The following is a 21718-nucleotide window of genomic DNA, read 5'->3' as shown; positions in this document are numbered from 1 at the left end:
CAGTGGGTCAAAAAGGTGTTCAGAATGCATGGTCATCTGATCCTTGGCCTGTCTACAGAGCGTACTGAGCAGTGGTCAAGTATCTCAGTTGGAATTGTGATTGTGTAAAAATAAATGGGAAGGAAGTACACAGTTGTCCATATATTGACGTGGCGAAAGTAAAAGAAAATGCAGTGTTTACAGGTGAGAGTGGTTCCAACCAAAAAGGTGAGAGTGGGTTCCAACCAAAAAGGTGGGAGTGGGCTCTTGTGTGGATGGGGCTGGTGAAGTGAAAGAGGTGCAAGGAGGTGCATTCAGGGGGGAGTGGAAAGAGGGTGCTGAAGAGGAAAGAGATGAGGTGTTAGACATGCAGGTAATCGAGATTATGAAAGAAAGTGTGTAGAAGTATAACATTGTTTGAACATAAAGGGATGATTGGGACATTGAGAAGACCACTACCCCCGACCACAGGCTAATCAATGTTTAATTCACAATTTCAGAATTGAAACATTTTCAGTTTGACTTACAACACAATAATTTCTGTTACTCATTTATCTTAAACAGCTAACAAACCACTGACAGAGCCAAAAGTCCTGTCCGGTTTTAGATGTGTATTAGTTGTGGAATAATTCATGTGGCGATAAAAGAAAGCTCAGACAGGAAGCAAAGTACCGGTTGGGTAGCACACAATGGGAACCACGGACATGTAATTTGCATTTTGAAACCAATTCCTTACTTATGTACCCCCATCCTCGCGTCTTTTTCGTCCCACTTAAAGCCCTGAGCGGAACTAATAACCCCAAAATGCATCTTGGTATTAGAGCATAAACCCAGACTGACTGAATGGCTGCGTTAATGTTAGAGATGCCGAGATAACAGGGCGTGGCTATCGTTATTGTGGGGGGCTACAAGTGAACTCCAGAATTCAAAGCGCATGTTCCTGGTGGCATGTAGGAGTGAAGCGTAGGGTCATTTTCTGCAATAAAGTTACCGTCGAGCGTAATTGACTGTGCACTGAAAGAAAGGCTGTTTACATCAGGTTCAACACTGGCGTTACCAAAGCAAGGTTAGAAACGCGGCACGTGAGAGTCGCAGCAAACTATAGGCGCAGTGCGCTTGAGGGCCTACAGGTGCGCAACAACCTTACTGTGTGAAGGTACATGCGTAAGGCTGGGTGTAACTCAAAAGTAGCGGGGTGACGGGGCTGTATTCATCGCAGCCCCGTTCCCAATCTGTGCCTGTGCTCCACGTGAGACTTTTGTATGTATGCGACTCTTGGGAAGCTGCAGAGAAGAACGGTGGGCGTGGCGAAGGAGGGAGGATAGGTTAATATAGAGTAGGTGGGAGCGAAAATAGGTAACGGCAAACTCTGTTTGTTTACCTTTAGAGGACTGATGGAGCAGGACGAGGTGCCGAGCAGCCCCTTTGTGGACGATGGCGCGGTGTCTAAGATGTTCATCTACCCCGAACCGGTGCCGCAGCAGAACACCCCGCGCAGCGGCCCAAAGGAAAACGTGAGCAGTGTTTTACTACGCACTTTAAAAAAAATCAATTTTCTACTAAAATGGCAGTCTATTTGGCCATTCGCTTTAGCATGCATCGAACATTCTCTATACACCGGTGTACCCCTGGGAATCTGGCCTCTTAAATTACCCGAACATTCTTATGCCAGTAGTGCTGATTTTATCATTTGATTTGCTAAACACAACTACGAGTCCCAAAATGCAAGTGAAAAACCTGTCATTAACTGAGTTGTTTGGAAAACGCGAGAACAAGTGACAATTGTTTTATTCCTTCTTTTCTTTCTGTTTCAAGGAGGTTTGGTATACATGGTTTTCTAGTCTTCTTCAAGATTCCGGAAGAATTTTTAGCCTAGAAGACACCCGATTTAAACTTTACAGTTTGTCAGTGAGTGCTGCCTGGCATGGGCGCCGGCTTTGGATGTGCCGTTGCAGACCACACTACCCTGGTGGTTATTAACAGCAGAATCTTTTGTGTTTTCTATTATTCGGAATTTAGCTTTTTCGGTATTTTGTGACTCTTGTAATAACTGACTCCTCTCTGTTTGCCATTTGGCAAGTAAGGTTTCTGATATTTCAAAATCTTAATTCGCAAATTGTAGCATGACTGGTGCACGTTGAAGCTGTATTTCTGGACCCAAACAATCATACTGAGTATGCAGACAGATTTCACACGCTTACTAACATTTTTGTATGTTCAGTCTAGTTGTTTGCTGACCCTTTGGCAAGAACTCCTGGAAATAGACTTTTCCCCAAGTATTTAAGTACTGTATTTTGAGTAATAAATTATTCTGCCCTGGTGTGTATTTCTATACCTCTTTCCGAGGAAATGGTACTTCCATCAAACCATGTGGTTGTTCTGGAACTCTTCGAATTTAAGGGTTATCCAGAGGCGGTTCTAGACTAGAGCTTTCAGGGCGAGCGGGCTAACAGGTCAGCCAATGGAGGTGGGGTTAACACTTAAAGAAAGGGTGTGGAGCTATCCTTAGATGCAATACTAGAAAGAATAGTGATACAATTTTTAAACCCAATATTATTACAACAAACATGTTTCAGAGGATTTGACAATGTATCTAGGCTGATCATGTTATTTAAAAAGGGAAATTAGTGATTTCACAGCTAAAAAGCAGATTCTATAGATTTCAGTACAGAGCAGTTTATAAACCCTTTTCGCAGTTATTTGAAGATGAGAATCCTTTTTACCAATTCTTCAAAAATTCCTTCTGTGAAATGACATTGAAGCCATAAAATATTTTTAATTCAGTCTTCAGAAAGACACTCCTGACCTGTTACAATTGCTGCACAAGGAGAAACAATTTGATGTTCAGTAGTGCACTTTTTTACATCCTTGTGTGCGGGTCCCCGATTAGTGGTGCGTGATTAGGTTATAATTCTAAGTGTGCCTGTCCAAGAATTCAAAAAAGAATGCAAAAGCAGAGTCCGGTTTTAGAAAAATATCATGTGAAAAAGCAATCTCAGCAGAAATAGGTCAAGCGAAACAAACTGGTCAACTACAGATGATCAACAGCAGTGTTCTTGTAGTTCTTTAGCTTTATTCGATTTTGTTTAAAATCATAAAAGCATACATTTAAAAACATTCATGACAAAAATTACATACAAAAACACAAAGTGGAAGAAAGATAAAACATTAGTCCATGTTGCATGAATAAGTTCCTTTGTTTCATAGTAGAATTCATGATTTTCCATACCCATGGCCAGTGTACATTGTTACAGGGTGGTTGAAGGCGGAAAAGCCATGGCCACACAGTGCACGCGTATTTCTGCCCTTTGGGTGAGCTGACTCTGCCCTTGGTTTTAGCCTAGGGGTATATACCATGCTTGGGTAGAAGTCGCTTAGGTCCCAGATGGATATAGGGCCAACACCTTCACGGGGGTAAAAAGTTCGCAAGTAGGGAACGACTGAGCTGCTTCTAAACTTTATTAGAACAAGGTCACCATCAATATCTTTTTGTAGGGGGCCTAGCCAACCCACCCTTCTAACAGGCTTGATTGTATTTTCAAAACCTAGGGGCAGGGGCCTGTTTTTAGGTAGCCAATATGTGACTGTGTTAAGTAAGTCTTGTTCCCGTTCAGTTTTTCCATGTTTGATTTCTGAGACTCCCGCCAGAACACACACAAAGGGTGCAGCCTCCGGGGGTAGCTGTATATGAGTTGTGTTCTTATTAGACTCTACTTTTGTAGCAGTATGTTGTAAAGGGCCCGGTTTGTGATTAGCTTTAGGTGCATTGGGGGGTGGAAGGATAGGGACTAGGGGGCAAGTTTGATTGTTACTTTTAGTACCAAGTGGGTTGGGACCGATTGATGATAAAGAATTTTCAGTGCGGGTTTGGTTGGCCTTTAAACGTTTCTCTATTCCCGACAGCCTATCCTCTAAGGTGGTAATTTTGACAATCAGTGGAGAAATGAATGAACCAACCGTTTGTTCAATCTGGGCCAAAATGTTCGAATTGAAGGAGGTTATCCATTGGTCTATTTTTTCTTCCAATTTTTGAAAGGGGTTAGTTGCAGGCACTGGAGAGCTAAAACAGAATTTTTGTTGTTTTGATTTATTCCCTGTGAGCTTGACCCCATCCCACTTACCTTGGATGAGGATGCGAGGAAACTGTGTTTGGTGTATTAACATTTTTGGGTTGGGCGAGGGGGCTGACGATCAGGGTTGACATACTGGTTCGTTTAGCGAGGCAAGGGGAGGAACTTTTGATTTCATTTCTGGATTCCACGGTGGCATACCTTGTTTTGCAGAGGGAATTTAGTTCATCCAGCAGCGAGAGGTGTTGTGGTATGCCATTGGTTGGGTCGGGCAATTGGTTGATGGATATGCTAGACTTGGCAGGTTCATTCATATTGGCGGTGGGCGGAGATGGCCTGCATAGAACTTGTGACCCTGAGTGCAAGCCTCTCTGGCTGATAGATTTATTGGTCACCCCCTTGTGTGTCATCATGGGGTGTGCAAGTGTTAGGCTATCACAAGGCTATAACAAGGTCTCTGAGGATATTAAAGAGTATTCAACTAAAGTTCAGTTTGTGATCCCTTGCCAAAATGTCAAGAAGGTCATAAAGTTATTACCTTGGCAGTGTAATGGGGTCAGGGGGAGTGGCTCCGTCCCGTCCTCCTTGTGCCTCTGAGGGCCACAGAGGGCCCGCCCTTTGCCCGGGCTTAGTCCGGCGTGGCCCGTGCGCGTCCTCGCGGGACGAAGGAGCAGGCAAGTCTTTAAGCGCCTCCTGGCGCGTGGGAAAAGCGCGATGTGCCCCTGGGGCTTGCAGTCTGGCAAAGTGATCTGTGGCGCTGGACCGGCGGAGCAAAGCCCGGCCGGTCGGTGAGGGCGGGGGGCGGAGCTAAGCCCGGCCGCGAGGGAAGGAAACAACCCACGAACACCAATGGACTTTGCAGCAGGCGAGTCTTTAAGCGCCTCCTGGCGCGTGGGAAAATCGCGATGTGCCCCTGTGGCTATTGGGGCTTGCAGTCTGGCAAAGTGATCTATGGCGCTGGACCGGCGGAGTGTTCTTGTTATTTTAGTGCAGACGCTTTGCCGTTTACAGAGGTTAGATGTAAGGTGACCTACAGTATGGAACAGAGTAAGAGAAGAAGTGTTGCACCACATCAGTTCTGTGTGTCTGACCGTATGATCATAGAGGTATATACTGAGAAATAAATATGTTGTGTATTGGCAAATAATGACTAATATGATTCTGGACTCTAGGGGACCGTGGCAAAAATGTCAGTATTTTGGGAGGGGTTGAGGGGGGGAAAAGGGGAGGGGGGTAGTCCTTCAGGGTCTCTGACAGGGTCAAGGGGCAGAATATCCCTACTGTGCCCTCTTATAATATTATTATTATTATTATTATTATTATTATTATTTCTAACTTCAGAACAGGGGACAAAGTCCCTGAGCTCTGTAATAGCTGCCTGCTGCATTAGTCTCATGTTGCTGTCAGCCAATCAGAGCATTTGCTCCAGAGTCTGACTCCTGCGGGAGCGAATTGGCCCAAGAGGAAGAAAGCTTCCTTGGACAATCTAAAAGCTCTATTTTTGAATTGGCGCTCTTGTGAGACTCTTGCGGGGTCCCTCGGACCCAACCATCCAGATTAACAAATATTTTTAACCTTTTATTTCTCAAAAACTCACCAAATCTAAAAAAGCATGCTTTCTGACTCAAGATCAAGCTTCCTGCCACATCTGGTGTAATTCCGTTCAGAAGTTTTTGCAAGTGCACTGTCTAAAGTCCCTGGCAGTCACTCTGAGTTGCATTTAGACCCATTTTATTCACCCACCATTCTATTCAAGATAGAGACCTTCCTTATGCAAATCAGTGCTGACTTGTCTTGCTCCTCAAAGGACATATAAACAGTTCATCCTGGCCTGCCAGGAAAAGCCCCCACTAGAATGGGGCAGAGGCAACTAGTGCTGGGCAGGATTTAAAATTTTGCCACCTGAATTGGAGTAAAATAGTAATTCGGAGTTACTCGTGTAACACGGATTCAGAAATTGATTCCGCCGCTCTGCTGGCGGATTTAAATCAGCACAGTAATGGTTTTAAAGAGGGCTGGAAGACGGAGCAGTCCCTCTATGTTTAAAAACCATTGCAGATTAAACTTTAATCTATAGTGATTTTTAAATCTATAGGGACTGCTCCCTCTTCCAGCCCTGTAAAGTTGCAGTGCAGTGCTGTGTGCATACCCCTCAGTGCACTTACATTAAATATCTAAGGGTGCTGTGGGGTATGCACTGGAGTGGATACCCCTCGTTGCCCTTACATGAGTATGTAGGTGCATTTAGGGCTATGCACTGCACATTGTGTTGCCCACTCTGCCTCTTTGAGGAATTCTTCAGAGTTTTAATGCAATTCAGCAGAATTAAACTCTGCTGATTCCGCCCATCCCTAGATGCAGCACAAGACTGGTTCAGTCTTGTTAGGCCTCATTTGTGTGGTATGGCTTGAATCCTGTTGTACAGGGTGCAACAGTACACATCTGGACATACCGTTGACCATTTTGGGTGTTACATGAAACACACAAAAGGTGATAGATGCCAGGTAAACTTTAGCATTGTGCTAAAAAACATAAACGTTTGTACTTGCTCTTAAAAAGCAGCACATCTCATCATAGCTTGGATAGACATGGGGTTTTTAGTTGGTAGGTTTGTACCCTATCCAAGTAGTTAGGGTAAGTCAGAAACACACTCTAAATTAACCTGTGCTCACCCTCTGGTAGCTTGGCACAGAGCAGTTGGGCGTAACTTAAGAGGCAATGTGTAAAGTATTTGTGCAACTCTTAAATTAATGAAAAAGACACCCATTAAGAAAATCCAATGAGTATAAGTCAAGATATGAATTTTTAAAGATTAAATGAGAAAACGTTGTTTAGAAGTCACTAGCAGTCAAAAGGTTACTTGAGGTTGTGAGGGACTTGTGCAAATTCAAAGTTCAGGTCGACCGTGATGAAGGTCAGGCCAGCTACAGGACCCAAACAGGTCCAGCTGAAGAAATGCCTTGAATGGAGCTTTTGTCTACGTTTTGTCTGTGTTGTTGTTGAGCTGCACAAAGGAGGCCTGTGTCATTGTTGAGGTCCTTTTTGAAGTGAATGCAATGCATCGTCAATCCCTGCGGACTATAGATCCTTTGTTGTCGAGTTGGGTCGGCGTCAAAGGGCAATGCAGGGGGAAAATTCTCATGTAGTCGAGGCAATGTGTCGGTTTTTGCAGAAATCCGCTTCAGACCCCACTTCTGAGGCCCATAACTGGAGGGGGATCTTCAGGCAAGGGTAAAACTCACAAACTGCAGAGTCTACCAGCAAGGTTGCAGGATATCTTTTGTGTTCTTGAGACTTCAGAAAACAGGAGGCAAGCCCTTTGAGTCACTCTTGGTTTAAGTGAGATGGGTCCAGTCTTTGTCCTCAGCAGGGCAGCGATCCGCAGGTAGCAGGGCGGCTTAGCAAAGCAGAGAATCCGTTCCTACGGACAGTCGGTCAGTCACAGCAAAGTGGCAATCCTCACAGCACAGCAGTGTTTACTCTAGCAGAGTTCTTCCCAGGTTCAGTTGTTAATGTTAATGAAACTTTTATAGCACACGTATACCCTGGGGTGTCTTGGCACTGAACAGTAGTGTACTGATTTGGTAGAGTCAGAGCCCTAATACTTATGCCCAAAAGTGCATTTGATGTAGAGGATGACTTCAAGAGTACTCTCTGATGTGCACTAGGGCCCCTTTCAACCCAGTCCTTTCTTCAGGCTATCTGTGGGGGGTTATCAACTCTTTGTGTGAGGACAGGACACAGTCTATTCAGTGTGAGCCACCTCTCCTTGTTCTTGCCCAGGAAAGCTAACAGAATGCAGACAAGTCCTCTGTCACACCCAGCCCTTCCTGTGTTTGTGACTGTCTAGGGGAATGCACAAAGTGTAGCAGTCGCCCACCCCAGACATGTATTGGAAAAGGCAGCAGGCACACAGAACAAATTTAGGAGCAGAAAAATATCCACTTTCTAAAAGTGGCATTTCTAAAATGGTAATGTCTAATCTAACTTTACCAATAAAGAGCATTTATCACCGCCATCCCAAAGCCATATGTGAAACAAGCAAGCCCTGTCTCGAAGACACATGTTGTATATACTTTGTGGGCTTCAGCCCACCCATATGCTTCCTATTCAGTGGCTCCATAGTCTCTCTCTATCCTTCTTGTGTTTAGCCCTCCCAGAGAGCATAGACCAATTATTTCTATCAATCCACTGTTTCTATTTTAGGAACAACTTTTTTTTGTTTGTTTTGAGCACTTAACACAAGTGCTTGTATTTTCAGTCACTCAGAGCTCTCACAGCCCTTGTTCTTATCTCGTCACATTTGCTGATCATTCAAAAACCAAGATCAAATGTCGGGCAATCTTTTCTTTTCAGAGGGCGCCTATTCTGTGTCCCAACTCCTTCCCACTTTACTGCTTGTTTTGTTAAGGACCCAGTGTTGCTTGCCCATCCCTGCTACTGGTTAAAGAAATGCCATCAATGTGTGAGGCACAACATTCATGCAACTACTACTTGATAGGGTGCTGGCAAATAGACCAAATGGGCTCCATGTGAGGCATTAGCCATTGTTCTACTCTATTGTGTGTCTGCCATAGCGCTCAAAGTTTGAAGAACTGGCGCAGCGGACAGACAACTGCACATATGAAGTGTATTTTTTGAATCTGATAATTTTGAGATTTTAGTTAGTTCTGTGTGGTTGGTTGTAAGCGGCCATGATGTTTAGAACATCCGGTCAGACACTATTAGCAGCCTGCTTGAGCATTTTTAAGCAGGGTGTTGTCTTTCACCTTTGTGCTTTGGCCCCCAGCAGCTGTGTGAAAGTTTTGGGTGGGCTTGGTGTGCGCACAAATGTGGTTCAGTGTATATGCATGTAAGGTCAGGCCGGCTCCCAGTTGCTGCCTGGTAAGCACTTGTTTCTTCGTGGTTCACCCACACTTGTTTTTGCAGGTGATGTATTTTTAAATCGAAGTGCTTGTTCCTCCTCTGTAAAGTGATCACCTTCAAAGCTTGTGATTTTAAGACCCAAAGGCTGGGCCCGGGTTGGTCTTTGCTGGTGGCATGCTGGGCTCTTTCCTTGTACTGCTTGTCGGCGTAAGGAATGAAAGCTCCTGCTTTGGACTCAGCTGATTGCCTTCCTTACAATACGTCGCAGAATCTGTAGAACTTGCTTTTAGTTTTCATCCATTTTAGTTTACACTAAGAAGATCTCGGAATCACAGATTCCTGAATAGTGCATGGAAACCTACTCTTAGAAACCACTGCCATGTTCTATAATCGTGCTTGTGAAACCGTGAACACAATAGCTGTGTCCCTCCACCGAGTTGTGTGACTGGGATTATGGCCAGTGACCAGAAGGCTACATGTGTCAATATATTATTCATCCCAAGTACCCTGCCCGACTGCCACAACGCTTCGAAGAGCCTGCTATTGGTATCGTAGCGCTATACGCCTGCCTGCCATTATTCTGCCTGCCACTGCTGCCGCTTTGCATACCTGCACTCTGTGTGTTAAAAAATTGCATTGTGTATTTAATTGGGATTGTGGAAACGTGCACCTCGTCATTGTATCAATCATTGTGAGCTAGCGCTCAGCTTGCATTGTGGATTGGCTGTACTAAGCGCTTTTCATATTTAGCGTACTGCCTCAGCGCCTCTCCTCCCTGCGCCCCAACCTCGCCCAGGCTGAATTTCGATCCCCCCACCATTTTGTTTGTTGACCTACAACCCACCTCCCGCCTCCCAGCTGCCCCTCCCCCGCTCCGCCCCCTCCACTATCCATATATGGCTGATGTTCCAACGCGCAGCGTCCACGCGCTACGGCCGCGCCAAAGGTAAGCCCGTCTATGCCCGTCCGCGCCTGGATCGCGCCTAGCGCCAGACGCCCTGGTCCCCGTATCACCCACCCCTCCCGCATTACTTACAACGCCTCCTCCCTCTTAGCACTCAACCCCGGCCGACTCCCTAACTGCGCCCAAGCAGCACCAGGTCACACCCATGGACCCTTCACCTGCCACTCCTGCAAGTACGTCTCCTTCGAGACCCACACCAAATCCACAATCTCCAAACAGGGTTCCGGCACCAACCACCTTAAATGCATCCTTCTCTACACCCGCTCGGTTCACAAACATGCCATCGACCTTTGGAACCTACTCGACACCTTTTCCCCGGACGTCGCCTTCCTAACAGAAACCTGGATGAATGCCTCATCAGCCCCAGACATCGCCATCGCCATAGCCATCCCGGACGGCTACAAGATCATCCGTAAGGACCGCACCAAGCAAACAGGAGGAAGCATCGCCATCGTCCATAAGAACACCATCCGCGTCTCAACCAGCTCAGAAGACAACCTCGCTACCGCCGAACACCTCCACTTCCAGATCCACACCGACCCCAAGACAACACTCAGAGGCACCCTCCTCTACAGACCCCAGGACCCGCACACAATTCAGCGAAGACATCACTGACTTCATCAGCCCACACGCCCTCCCCTCAGAAGAATACATTCTACTGGGAGACCTCAATTTCCACCTGGAAAAAAGCAACGACAGGAACACTACCACCCTCTTGGACAATCTCGCCAATCTCGGACTCAAACAACTTGTTAACACCCCCACCCACTACGCAGGACACACACTCGACCCTATCTTCACCTCTAGCAAGCATATCTCCTTCACTCACTCCACAACCCTCCACTGGACGGACCACAGTTGCATCCACTTCATTTACAACAAGACCACGATTCTCAACCACCCTCAACCAACTCTGCGAAGAAATTGGAACAAAATCTCAATCAACCAGATCTCCACATCACTTCTTCAAAAAACCCCTGCCTATTCGTCAAACCCTAACCAAGCCGCCACCAACTTCACACATTGGCTAACCCAAACCGCCGACAAACTAGCACCCCTGAAAAAACATCAAGTCAAGCAAGGAAGCAAGAACGCCCCATGGTTCAATGATGACCTTAAGAAATCCAAAAAACTCTGCCGCTCCCTTGAAAAAACTTGGAAAAAAGACCCAAACACTATCACCCAAGCCGCCTTCAAAAACGCCACTCGCAAACACCACCAACTAATCCGGACTGCCAAGAAAGTAGCACTCAAAGACCGACTAGACTACAACGCCCACAACAGCAAGGAACTTTTCAACATCATCAAAGAATTCACCAACCCCACCGCCAGCTCCAACAACATCACCCCCTCTCAAGCCCTCTGCGACTCCCTCGCCTCTTTCTTCCATGATAAAATCGCCGTCATTCATAACAGCTTTGACAACCAACCCGTAAACCAGCCTTCCCCTCTCTCCCCCGAACCAGCACCCCCTCTGAATAACCTTCTCAACTGGAACCCAATCACCACAGAAGACACCATTCGCCTAATGAACTCCATCCACTCTGGATCCCCCACAGACCCTTGCCCCCATCACATCTTCAACAAAGCAGACTCCATTTTCGCACCCCATCTCCGAGACATCATCAACTGCTCCCTCAACTCAGGCACATTCCCAGAAAAATGGAAACACGCCGAACTCAGCACACTTCTGAAGAAACCCACAGCCGACCCCACCGAACTCAAAAATTACCGCCCCATCTCGCTCCTCCCATTCCCCGCCAAAGTCATTGAGAAAGCAGTCAACAATCAGCTCGCTGCCTTCCTCGAATCCAACAAATCACTCGATTCCTCAGTCTGGCTTCTGAGCCAAACACAGCACCGAGACCGCCCTCATCGCAGCAACAGACGACATTCGAACACTACTGGACAACGGAGACAGTCGCCCTCATCCTCCTCGACCTCTCCGCAGCCTTCGACACAGTCTGCCACAATACCCTAATACAACGCCTCAGCAACATCGGAATTCTAGGGAAAGCATTGGACTGGATCATCTCGTTCCTCGCAGGAAGAACTCAGAGAGTCCGCCTCTCCCCTTTTAAGTCAGAGGCCACCGAAGTCATTTGCGGCGTTCCGCAAGGATCTTCTCTCAGCCCTACACTCTTCAATGTCTACATGAGCCCCCTCGCAACCATCGCACGTCAGCACAACCTCAACATCAGCTCCTACGCTGATGACACTCAGCTGATCTTCTCACTCGCCAAAGACCCAACCACCGCCAAAAACAACCTTCACGTAGGAATGAAAGAAGTAGCCGAGTGGATGAAGCACAGCCGTCTGAAACTGAACTCGGACAAAACGAAGTCCTCATCCTAGGTGCATCTCCTTCCGCCTGGGACGACTCTTGGTGGCCAACTTCCCTAGGAAAAGCTCCTATACCGACGGACCACGCACGAAACCTGGGCATCATCCTGGACTCCACTCTTTCAATGACCATGACAAGTCAACGCCGTCTCATCATCTTGCTTCAACATCTTACGCATGCTCAAAAAAACATTTCGCTGGATCCCCACCGAAACAAGAAAAACGGTCACCCACGCACTGGTTACAAGCCGTCTGGACTACAGAAACACCCTTTACGCCGGCACCACCGCAACACTGCTGAAAAAACTCCAATGCATTCAAAATGCCTCAGCCAGACTCATACTAGACATCCCCCGCACAGACCACATCTCCGGCCACCTGAAAGACCTTCACTGGCTCCCCGTCAACAAAAGGATTACGTTCCGTCTCCTCACCCACGCACACAAAGCCCTCTATGAACTGGGACCTCACTACCTCAATACGCGCCTCTCCTTCTACACTCCAAACCGCCATCTGCGCTCGTCCAACCAAGCCATCGCCACTGTTCCGCGCATCCACAAAGCCACCATGGGGGGAAGATCCTTCTCCTACTTAGCGGCCAAAACCTGGAATTCCCTCCCCATCCACCTCCGACTTACCCAAAACCACCTAGCCTTCAGAAAACAGCTTAAAACCTGGATATTCGATAAGTAATAACCCCCCCCCCCCCCCCCCCCCCCCTCCTCAAGCGCCTTGAGACCCTCTGGGTATGTAGTGCGCTATATAAATTTCTTGACTTGAGTTGACTAACAAACTAAAGTTTTGGCACTCCGTCCTTCATCTTGCTGTGTTTGCTATGTTCGCCCTAAGTGGCCAACACTTAGCCTGGCTGATGAGCAGTGATGGCCCGAAACTGGTCCCAAGATGCTGGATTCCGAGTCCAGGGAGTACATGGCCTGACAGTTCAGGCAGTACTATTCCCATGAGGAGCAGGGTCAAAACTGATTTGCAAATGGCTGGGTTCAAACTGGGGTGGCCTAGTGAGCAACAGAACTATGGATTCAAATAAGATCTCTTGACTGGGGGTGAGTGGTTGAAAGGTTTTGGTACTCCATCCTTCATTTTGTTGTGTTTGCTATGACTACAGTATCTTGGGGCGTTCTTAGAGATCCCGTGAGCCAGACCTACATGCTTTCTATAGCAGGCTGTGGTATCGTAAGCCCTTGCTAGAGATTCCACAGGCATAACTTGCGCCTTTTTCACAAAACTGCCACCCCCATAGCAGGGGTAAGATGTATGGGTGTGATAACGTAGGCAAAACAGGTATGGGATGTAGGTAGGCTCAGAATGATAAGATAGTATTGTGTGGTATGCTAGGGTTGGTAGGTTAGGCACCATATGTATGTTATTCACTAGTTATGGAAGGTAGGTATGGCATGTAGGTTTGATAGGTTGGGTATGAAAGTGGTAGGCTAGCTAAGGTGGGTATTTAAAGTCCGGTAAAGTAGAATGGATATGGTAAGTTAATTATTGTTTAGTAGGTTAGCTACGATAGGGTATAGTAACATTTGTGCTTGATATTTCAGACTTTGTACTATTAAATACTTTTCGAGACTACTTGCTTACAAATCATAGTTTTGTTAAACAGAAGCACAAAAACTTACTTTAAAAAAACAATCTCTCTTTTTCTATAACATTTTTTATTGTCTTTCCAGACATGTTAAATAAAACAATAATGGTACAGTGTCCATGGAGAAAAACTTTATTACATGTCCACTCCCCTCCCGGATAGTATGAAGGTAGTAAGGCAGAATAAACTTTTGTATATAACCTTTGGGAAGATTATGTTCATTGCATTTTATTATGATGAAAATGCAAGAACAGAAGTGAAATATTAACATCTTTTTGTGACATTTGTAATAAAGCTTGAAACATTGGGATAACTTATTTGAACCAGTTGTTGAATGGTTGCACAGATTGATGCGGTGGCGCGGAGTAATGTTGTGGTGGCGACGAGTGATGCTGTGGAATGCAGTCCTGCTGTGGTAGCGCATAGTGATGTTGTGGTGCCCCTGAGTGATGCTGTGGTGGTGCTGAGTGGTGCTGTGGCGATGCGATAGATAGAGTGAGTGCGATAGATAGATAGAGGGAGGGCTATACATAGATAGATAGAGTGAGGCCGATAGAGAGAGAGAGTCAGGGCGATAGATAGATAGATAGAGTGGTCTTGTGTGGAGTGTGTGTTGCATTCAGTAGAGTGTAATTATGTGGTGTGTAATTATGTGGCACTGAGTGGTATTTGGAGTGTATGTTGCATTGAGTGCTGTGTAATTATGTGGCGTGTAATTATGTGGCACTGAGTGGCATTTGGAGTGTATGTTGCATTGAGTGCTGTGTAATTATGTGGCACTGTGTGGTATTTGGAGTGTATGTTGCATTGAGTGCTGTGTAATTATGTGGCACTGAGTGGGATTTGGAGTGTACATGTAGATTTTATTTTCATCATTACCATATGCACTCGAGAGTATTAAGACACTCTATCAACCTTGTCAGTAGAGATGGGCGCACAAATCATTGCAGCTGTTGTAATTAGCCACTCAACACACTTATTTTCTTCAGCCCTTTCTTGCTCCTCAAACCAACAATGAGTTATGTTATACAGGGGCCGACAATGTCGCAGACCATCGCGATGAAACAATAACAATGAAAATAAATATTGCCAAAAAATACTCTATATGTGCTTTTATCCGAATTGCATCAGAGATAGATTTCATGCGCACATGGAACAGAGAGGTTGGATCAAGAAATGCACGTGCATGTAGCTTAATGGCGAGAGCGGTCGACTTGAAGCTGGCTCACCGGGTTAGAGTCTGGTGGGAGGCTCAAGCATCCTCGAATACTGGGCAAATCTCCCCGTGCATAAAAATGAATATTTCCGTTCGTAATGTAACTGGTGCTTCAATAAAGCGCTCTGATACCTTCGGGTCGAATTAGCGCTATATAAAACTGAAAAAAATAAATCTAATATCAAAAGGTTTAAAATAACAAGAGACACAGAAGTAGGACTACAAAATGGCAGCATTACCATAGCGCATGGAAGTATTAGCACAGCGCTACAGTAATAACACTCACCAACGTGGGATAGATGTAACACACAGCTCAAGAGACATCGCTGTGTTCAATTGAATCTAAATGTCAACAGATCCACCTCAAAAGTAACCAGCATTGAGCATTGGCCATGAAAGAGACACGGCCTCGCGGCCATGAAAGTGAAAGTACGGCTGTGGGCAGCAACGACCGGGGTGAATTAGGGGGGGGGGGCAGGGAGCAGGGGAGCAGCGTTCCTTTGAAGTTGGTGGGAGGGAATCGCTGGTGAAGCGTCGCACTTCAAGAGCCTGGTGGGGGGGGCGGGGGAGCCAGCGAGTGGGAGGGCTGAAAGGAGCATATGGGGATGGGGTGTGAGTGAGGGGGATCAGAAGCCTTTGATGGTGGTGTGCGCCTGGGGAAGCTTCATGCTCCAGTAAACCACATGCATTGTAGGAAATCCGGGTGGTTCAAGAGACTTTGGTTCAGATGTAATCGGTTTCGAGTAATTAAATTTACTCGACCTAAAAAGGGATGGTACATATCTCAAATAGGTCCTCCCAATTGTCACATTCAGTCCCTTCCCTGACTGCTTGGGCCCCTTCCAAGCCCCTTCTCATCCTGATAGTGCTTCCCCGGTCCCCTCTAACTGTGTTGTGAGTCTGTTCTTCCAAGTTTAGAGACAGGGACCTCTTAGTTTGCAGTTGGAACTGGATCCTGCGGTGATGGGCTCTCAACCCCCTGTACCTTCTCATGCTTCTCGAGGAAACGGGGGGCCACGTAAATTTGCTTTCAGGGCCATGAACCTCTCTAGATCAGCTTTCCTTTCTTCCAGTGATGGGACAATCGCTGATTTCCGAAGTATAGCAATGATATTTGCAATTGCCAGTCTCACCCACCGTATGGCTCATTTGTACCTATTGCCCCCCCCCCCACGCCATCTGTGATGTGTAGCAATGCCAGCATTGTGTCCTGGGCGAGCAGCCATCCCAGGGCTCTGCCCCTACAGGCTAGAACCACCGCCCAAAAATGGTTGTGGGTCAAACAGCCTCAAACCATTCAATACCACTCACTCTACCACTCATTCTACCACTAGCTCTCTACTAGCTCTCTACTACTCACTCTCTACTACTCACTCTCTACTACTCATGCTCTTCTTGCTCTCTACTACTCGATCTCTATTGCACTTTACTACTCGCTCTCTACTACTCGCTCTCTACTACTGGCTCTCTACTACACTCTACACTTCACACTCTACACTTCACACTCTACACTTCACACTCTACACTTCACACTCTACACTTCACACTCTACACTTCACACTCTACACTTCACACTCTACACTTCACACTCTACACTTCACACTCTACACTTCACACTCTACACTTCACACTCTACACTTCACACTCTACTCTTCACACTCTACTCTTCACACTCTACTCTTCACTCTACTCTTCACTCTCTACTCTTCACTCTCTACTACTCACGCTCTACTCACTACTCTCTACTCTCGATTACTCTCTCTCTACCTTTCTCTACCTTGCTCTCAACTACTCTTTACCTCTCTACCTCTACACCTCTAGCCTCTATACCTCTCTACACGCACACATATGCACATATATATATTCATATATATGCATTTACATAAATGTATATATAAACATATATAATCTGCATATCTATATACATGCATGCATACATATATATGCATGTTATGCGCATGAAAGTTTGAAAAACACTAATAAAAGCAAAGCTAAAAAGCCTCCTAATTACAAACAGAATTGCTTTAACTTAAATGAGTGCGAGATCTATTGCATTTTCATTGTTTGTTTACTTGGGTTCCATCAAGAGGGCATTCAGATGTGTCACACATTTGCCATACATTCTGAATGTTAGCACTCTAGTTGCTCATTAGAACAGTAAAGCTACTGCTCACCAGGGAAGTCTGCTAATGGTATTCAAAGTGCATGTTTCAGTCTGCATGTTTCTGCAGCACTAATCATACTTTTTAAGGCAAAATGAACCCCCTCCTTTTTTTCTTTTTTAAATTAAATGTTTTAAGAGTTACCACTTTATTCCAATCAAGATGGCTTTAGGTGTGCTATACTTTTCTCATAAGTAAGGCTGTTAGCACTCTAGTTGTTCTTTACAAGGAAGCTGCAGTAGAACACAAAGGAATCAACCGACAGTCTCTGCCCTTGTTGGATGTACATGTTTTACTGAGAATGTCAAACTTCATTCTCACATGACTGAGAAAGATAATGTGAATTTACAGAAAATATGCTCTCAGTTTAGCTTACAGATCACCTTCAAAACCTCTGTGGGAAACGCATGAGAAAATAGTTTTCTCTTAAACATGATTCATGATATCCCAGCAGAAGGTTTTTTCACATGGTAAAATCAGCTTGGAACACACCATAATTCCTAAAATGAGTATGGTACCATCAACAAATGATTTATAATGTATCTAAAGTCTTAAAACCTTCTATTAACTGCAATGATTTTTAAAGAGGTGCTATCATGTATATTGGTCCCAAGATGGCTGCCATTACTTCTTGGCTGAAGTGCTGACAGCCAATCAGATATCACGATGAGATGTGTCGTTAGGCCCCGCCCAGATATATATGTATTTTTGTCCTTTAATATCTAAAAAACTACTGAACAGATTTACACCATTTAACCAAACTGCATGAGTGTGAACCAAGGACTATCTCTTTGCCAATTTTGGTGTAATTCCGTTTAGCAGTTCGGGCTGTAGCTGCGATTAAAGGTTCCTATGGAAAATTGCATGGGGACAACATGTTTTGGGGCCCCCTTTTTTCTCGACCCCTCTTGACGAATCAACTCAAGACTTTCAAGATAGGAGCGGACGGGAGCAGGCCATAGGTTTTGAAAATTTCACGAAGATTCGACGACTGGCGCCAAAGTTATTCCAAATAGAATGTTGCGGATTTACAGTGGATTATAGGTCCTAACTATAACTACCTACTGACGACCGCCAGTAGGATATATATATAAATATATTTTCAATAAAAAAAAACATAGGGGTGTTATAGTTAGCTGGACATTTCATTCGTACAAAACTATTGAAATTCCTCCGTTATAGTTAGTTGTACTAACTATAACTCGCACGCCCGCAATGCAGATTGATATTCACTGGATGATCTCATCAGTGATGTCACTGACCAGGTCATGAATGATGTAATATGTGACATCATCAGCAGTGGATTGTGGCTGCACGAGTTATAGTTATAACGGAGGAATTTCAATGGTTTTGTACGAGTGAAATGCCCAGCTAACTAGAACACCCCTAAAACCTATGGTTTTTTCAGTGAATCTCAAAGGTTTTTTAAATGCCAATTCCTAACTATAACATATCTGAAACCTATGGGTTTTTTTCAGTGAATTTCAAAGGTGTTGTAAATGACAGTTTTTAAATATATGAATTGTTAAATTTATTTTCTTGATACTGATTTACTATATTTTTTTTAAAACTATTTATTTTTAGATATTTTGTTTCTTAAATTACATTACAAAATATACTTTCCCAGAATGAATTACTTTAGTTTAAATACTTTGCAAATAGGCAATAGACTTTTAAGTACAGTAGTTACAGTTGTTGCAATGGGCAACTCAATTTCAAACACAATGCAACATTGAGCTCAATGTGAATTTCTAGTTAAATGCAATTAGTTAATTTATGGATTACTTTTCTAACCACAGGACTGGATCCTAGATTCAGTCCTTGGACATCTCCTGTAAACAGTTGAGTAAAAGCGTTTTGGTTACAGTAGTGCTTTTTAAGGAATATTATTGTATTTTAAAAGTTGACACACATTTTTTCACATAGAATCACCAATGTTATCCTATGGGAGGAAATTCACTTAGCAGGTAAGTAGTGTTATCGTTACTTTTTCTTACTCCGTGATGGATCCTGGATCCAGCACTGGTGCATCTCCTGTAAACAGTTGAAAGAATGCATTTAAGTCATACGTGTGATTTTTAAGGAATATTTTTAGTTTGTGAAAATAGACAGACACTTTTCTGGTGAAAACCAGACAATGGATTTCTATGGATGGAAATACAAGTTACTGGTAAGTACGGATAGAATTACTTTTCAGGGTCAGTGCTGGGCTAAAAGATGCAGAACTGGATTCTCTCCTGATAACAGGTGAGTAAATCAGAATTCGTTGTCCGGATGATTTTAGGTGAAAATTTTAAAGTTCCAAAACTCCACTCTTATAAGAATTTCCAAGTGAAACCAGTCTGTTAGCCTATGGAAGGAAATTCAAGTTACTGGTAAGTATGGTTAGACTTACTTTTCAGGATAAGTACTGGGCTTAAAGATGCAGCACTGAGGTCTCTCCTGATAACAGGTAAGTAAATCAGAATTCGTAGTACATCCAGTAAGCGCCACAGAGCTGCGTAGCAGAGAGATGTAAAAAGGGGCACAGCCTGCACCACCTCTCTGCAACGCAGCGCAATGGCGCTTCCTGGAAGCACCTGGTGGGCTACTTGGCCCCCATGATCCCCTCAGGTTTGAAGTGGAATTTTTCCCCATCTTAAAACGCGCCACAAGACGTGTTTGCACACATGTGAACTCAGGCCCCCGCCCCTCCCTTCCCATCTGTGCAAATGCACCCCGTGGTGCATTTTAAGTTGGGGAATTAACTACCCTTGAATACGGAGGTTCCCTGGGGTGCAACTAGCCCACCAGCTACCTCCAGTAAGCGCCACAGAGCTGCGTTGCAGAGAGGTGTAAAAAGGGGCCTGGCCTCAGAACACCTCTCTGCAACGCAGCTCCCTGGCGCATACTTGAGTTACCTGATGGGCTAGTTGGCCCCCAGGGACCCCAGTATTCAAGGGGAATTTGTTCCCTCTCTGCAAACGCGCCAGGGGGTGCGTTTGCAGAGTGTTGCAACAAGGGGGCCTGGCCTCCTGCCGCGATCCCATTTTATATATTTTTTTAAGAAGGGGGTCTGTGTAGCCACCCTTCTTTTTCAATTTTGTTTGGCCCTGGGGACCCCATCCCCCTGGGCCTGCCCCCAATTTTTTTTTTACAATTAAAGCATTGGGAAGGGGGCCACATGGCCACCCTCAGGCCATAATCTGCCCCCGGGTTATGTGCCTCTTTTATTTGGAGGGGGGGCTGCCTTGCCCCCCTCCTGTGGCCACTTATGACCCGGGGACCCCATCCCCGGGGCCGGCCTTTATTTTCTTCTTTTTTTTTTTTTAAATTTCATTTTGGAGAGGGGAACGGTGGGGGGGTTCCCAATCATCCCACGGTCCCTGCATCCTGTGGGAGCCGGTATTGCCTTTCCACATGGGGAGCAGCTAACCTGCTGCTCCCTATGTGGAAAAGCAATCTGCTTTGCTATTTGGAAGAGTGAGCAGGTTTCCTGCTCTCTCTTCCAAATAGCAAAGCAGTTTGCAATGACAGGGTGGGAGCCGCGAGGCTCCCGCCCTGTCATTGCAAAGGGCAGTGTCCCGGGGGTGGGCACCCTGGGATACTGCAGGCCCTTAGGGAGTGGCAGTCCCCAGGGCCATCAAGGGCTCTAGGAGGGGGGACACGCGGTCCCCCCTCCCATCATTTGAAAAGCCCTGGGGGGTGGTGGTCCCCGTGGCTTGGGGGTCCATAACGGACCCCCAAATTAAAACTTAGTGCCCCGGGTAGGTGGTGGTCCCTGGGACATGTGGGGGGGGGGGGCTCAAGCCCCCCACAGGTTTTATTAATAAAAAAAAGCCCCGGGGGTGGTGGTCCCCAGGGCATGGGGGTCCATAGCGGATCCCCAAATTAAAACTTAGTGCTCCGGGGAGGTGGCGGTCCCCAGGGCGTGTGGGGGGCCGTGAGCCCCCCACCATTCATTTTTTTAGGTCTCGGCTAAAGACGCGCGGAAGCGCGTCTCCGCCGAGATCTTTTGTCAGCGAGTGTGCTTCCCGGGAGACACTCCTGGCCGCGCGCAGGCGAATCTAAACTGGCACGCGCATTAGTACGAGCGCTGCGCGAGGCTCCCACACAACACACGCATGCGCATACATAGAAACAGAAGCGCTCACGCACGCACATACATACAGAACCCCCCCACTCATACACACACACACACACACCGGCCCCCCCTCTCCCCTTTAACTTACTGTGGCAATCTGGGGGACTCCGCTCTCCGCACCGGCAGGGAGAGTTGACGCTGCGGCTCCTTTCCCGGGACTCCCTCTTGGTCAAGGGAGCCCCGCAACACGTGTGCAACGTCCTGTTGTCGGCCCCGGGGCTCTCCACGCTCGCAGGAGCCCCTGGCCGCTCCACGCATTTCCTCCGCCTGCCTCCTCTTCCGGTCCGGACGCGGCTCCGCCCCCGTCACAGGCGACCTTGCCTGACTTCCGGTGCGGCCGCGGTGGAATTCCGGGGGCAGTAAGAGTTATTGTATATTTGGCTGCT

The 21718-nt window shown here is 46.1% G+C and overlaps 1 protein-coding gene across 1 annotated transcript in view; it reads left to right on the top strand.

The window, feature by feature from the left end:
- Nucleotides 1–1339: 1339 nt before the first annotated feature.
- The window catches only part of LOC147724186 (kinesin-like protein KIF20A), a 434630-nt gene continuing 414251 nt past the window's right edge, over nt 1340–21718 (top strand). Inside the window, exon 1 of the mRNA XM_086966965.1 lies at nt 1340–1493. Coding sequence (XP_086823091.1) covers nt 1374–1493 — 120 coding nt within the window. The 5' untranslated portion in view covers nt 1340–1373. The remainder of the gene's footprint in view (nt 1494–21718) is intronic.

The sequence above is a fragment of the Lissotriton vulgaris genome, chromosome 4_1 (genome assembly GCF_964263255.1).
Source record: "Lissotriton vulgaris chromosome 4_1, aLisVul1.2, whole genome shotgun sequence".
Classification (NCBI taxonomy): Eukaryota; Metazoa; Chordata; class Amphibia; order Caudata; family Salamandridae; genus Lissotriton; species Lissotriton vulgaris.
The sequence above is the reverse complement of the archived record's forward strand: the minus strand, read 5'-3'. Positions and strand labels throughout refer to the sequence as shown.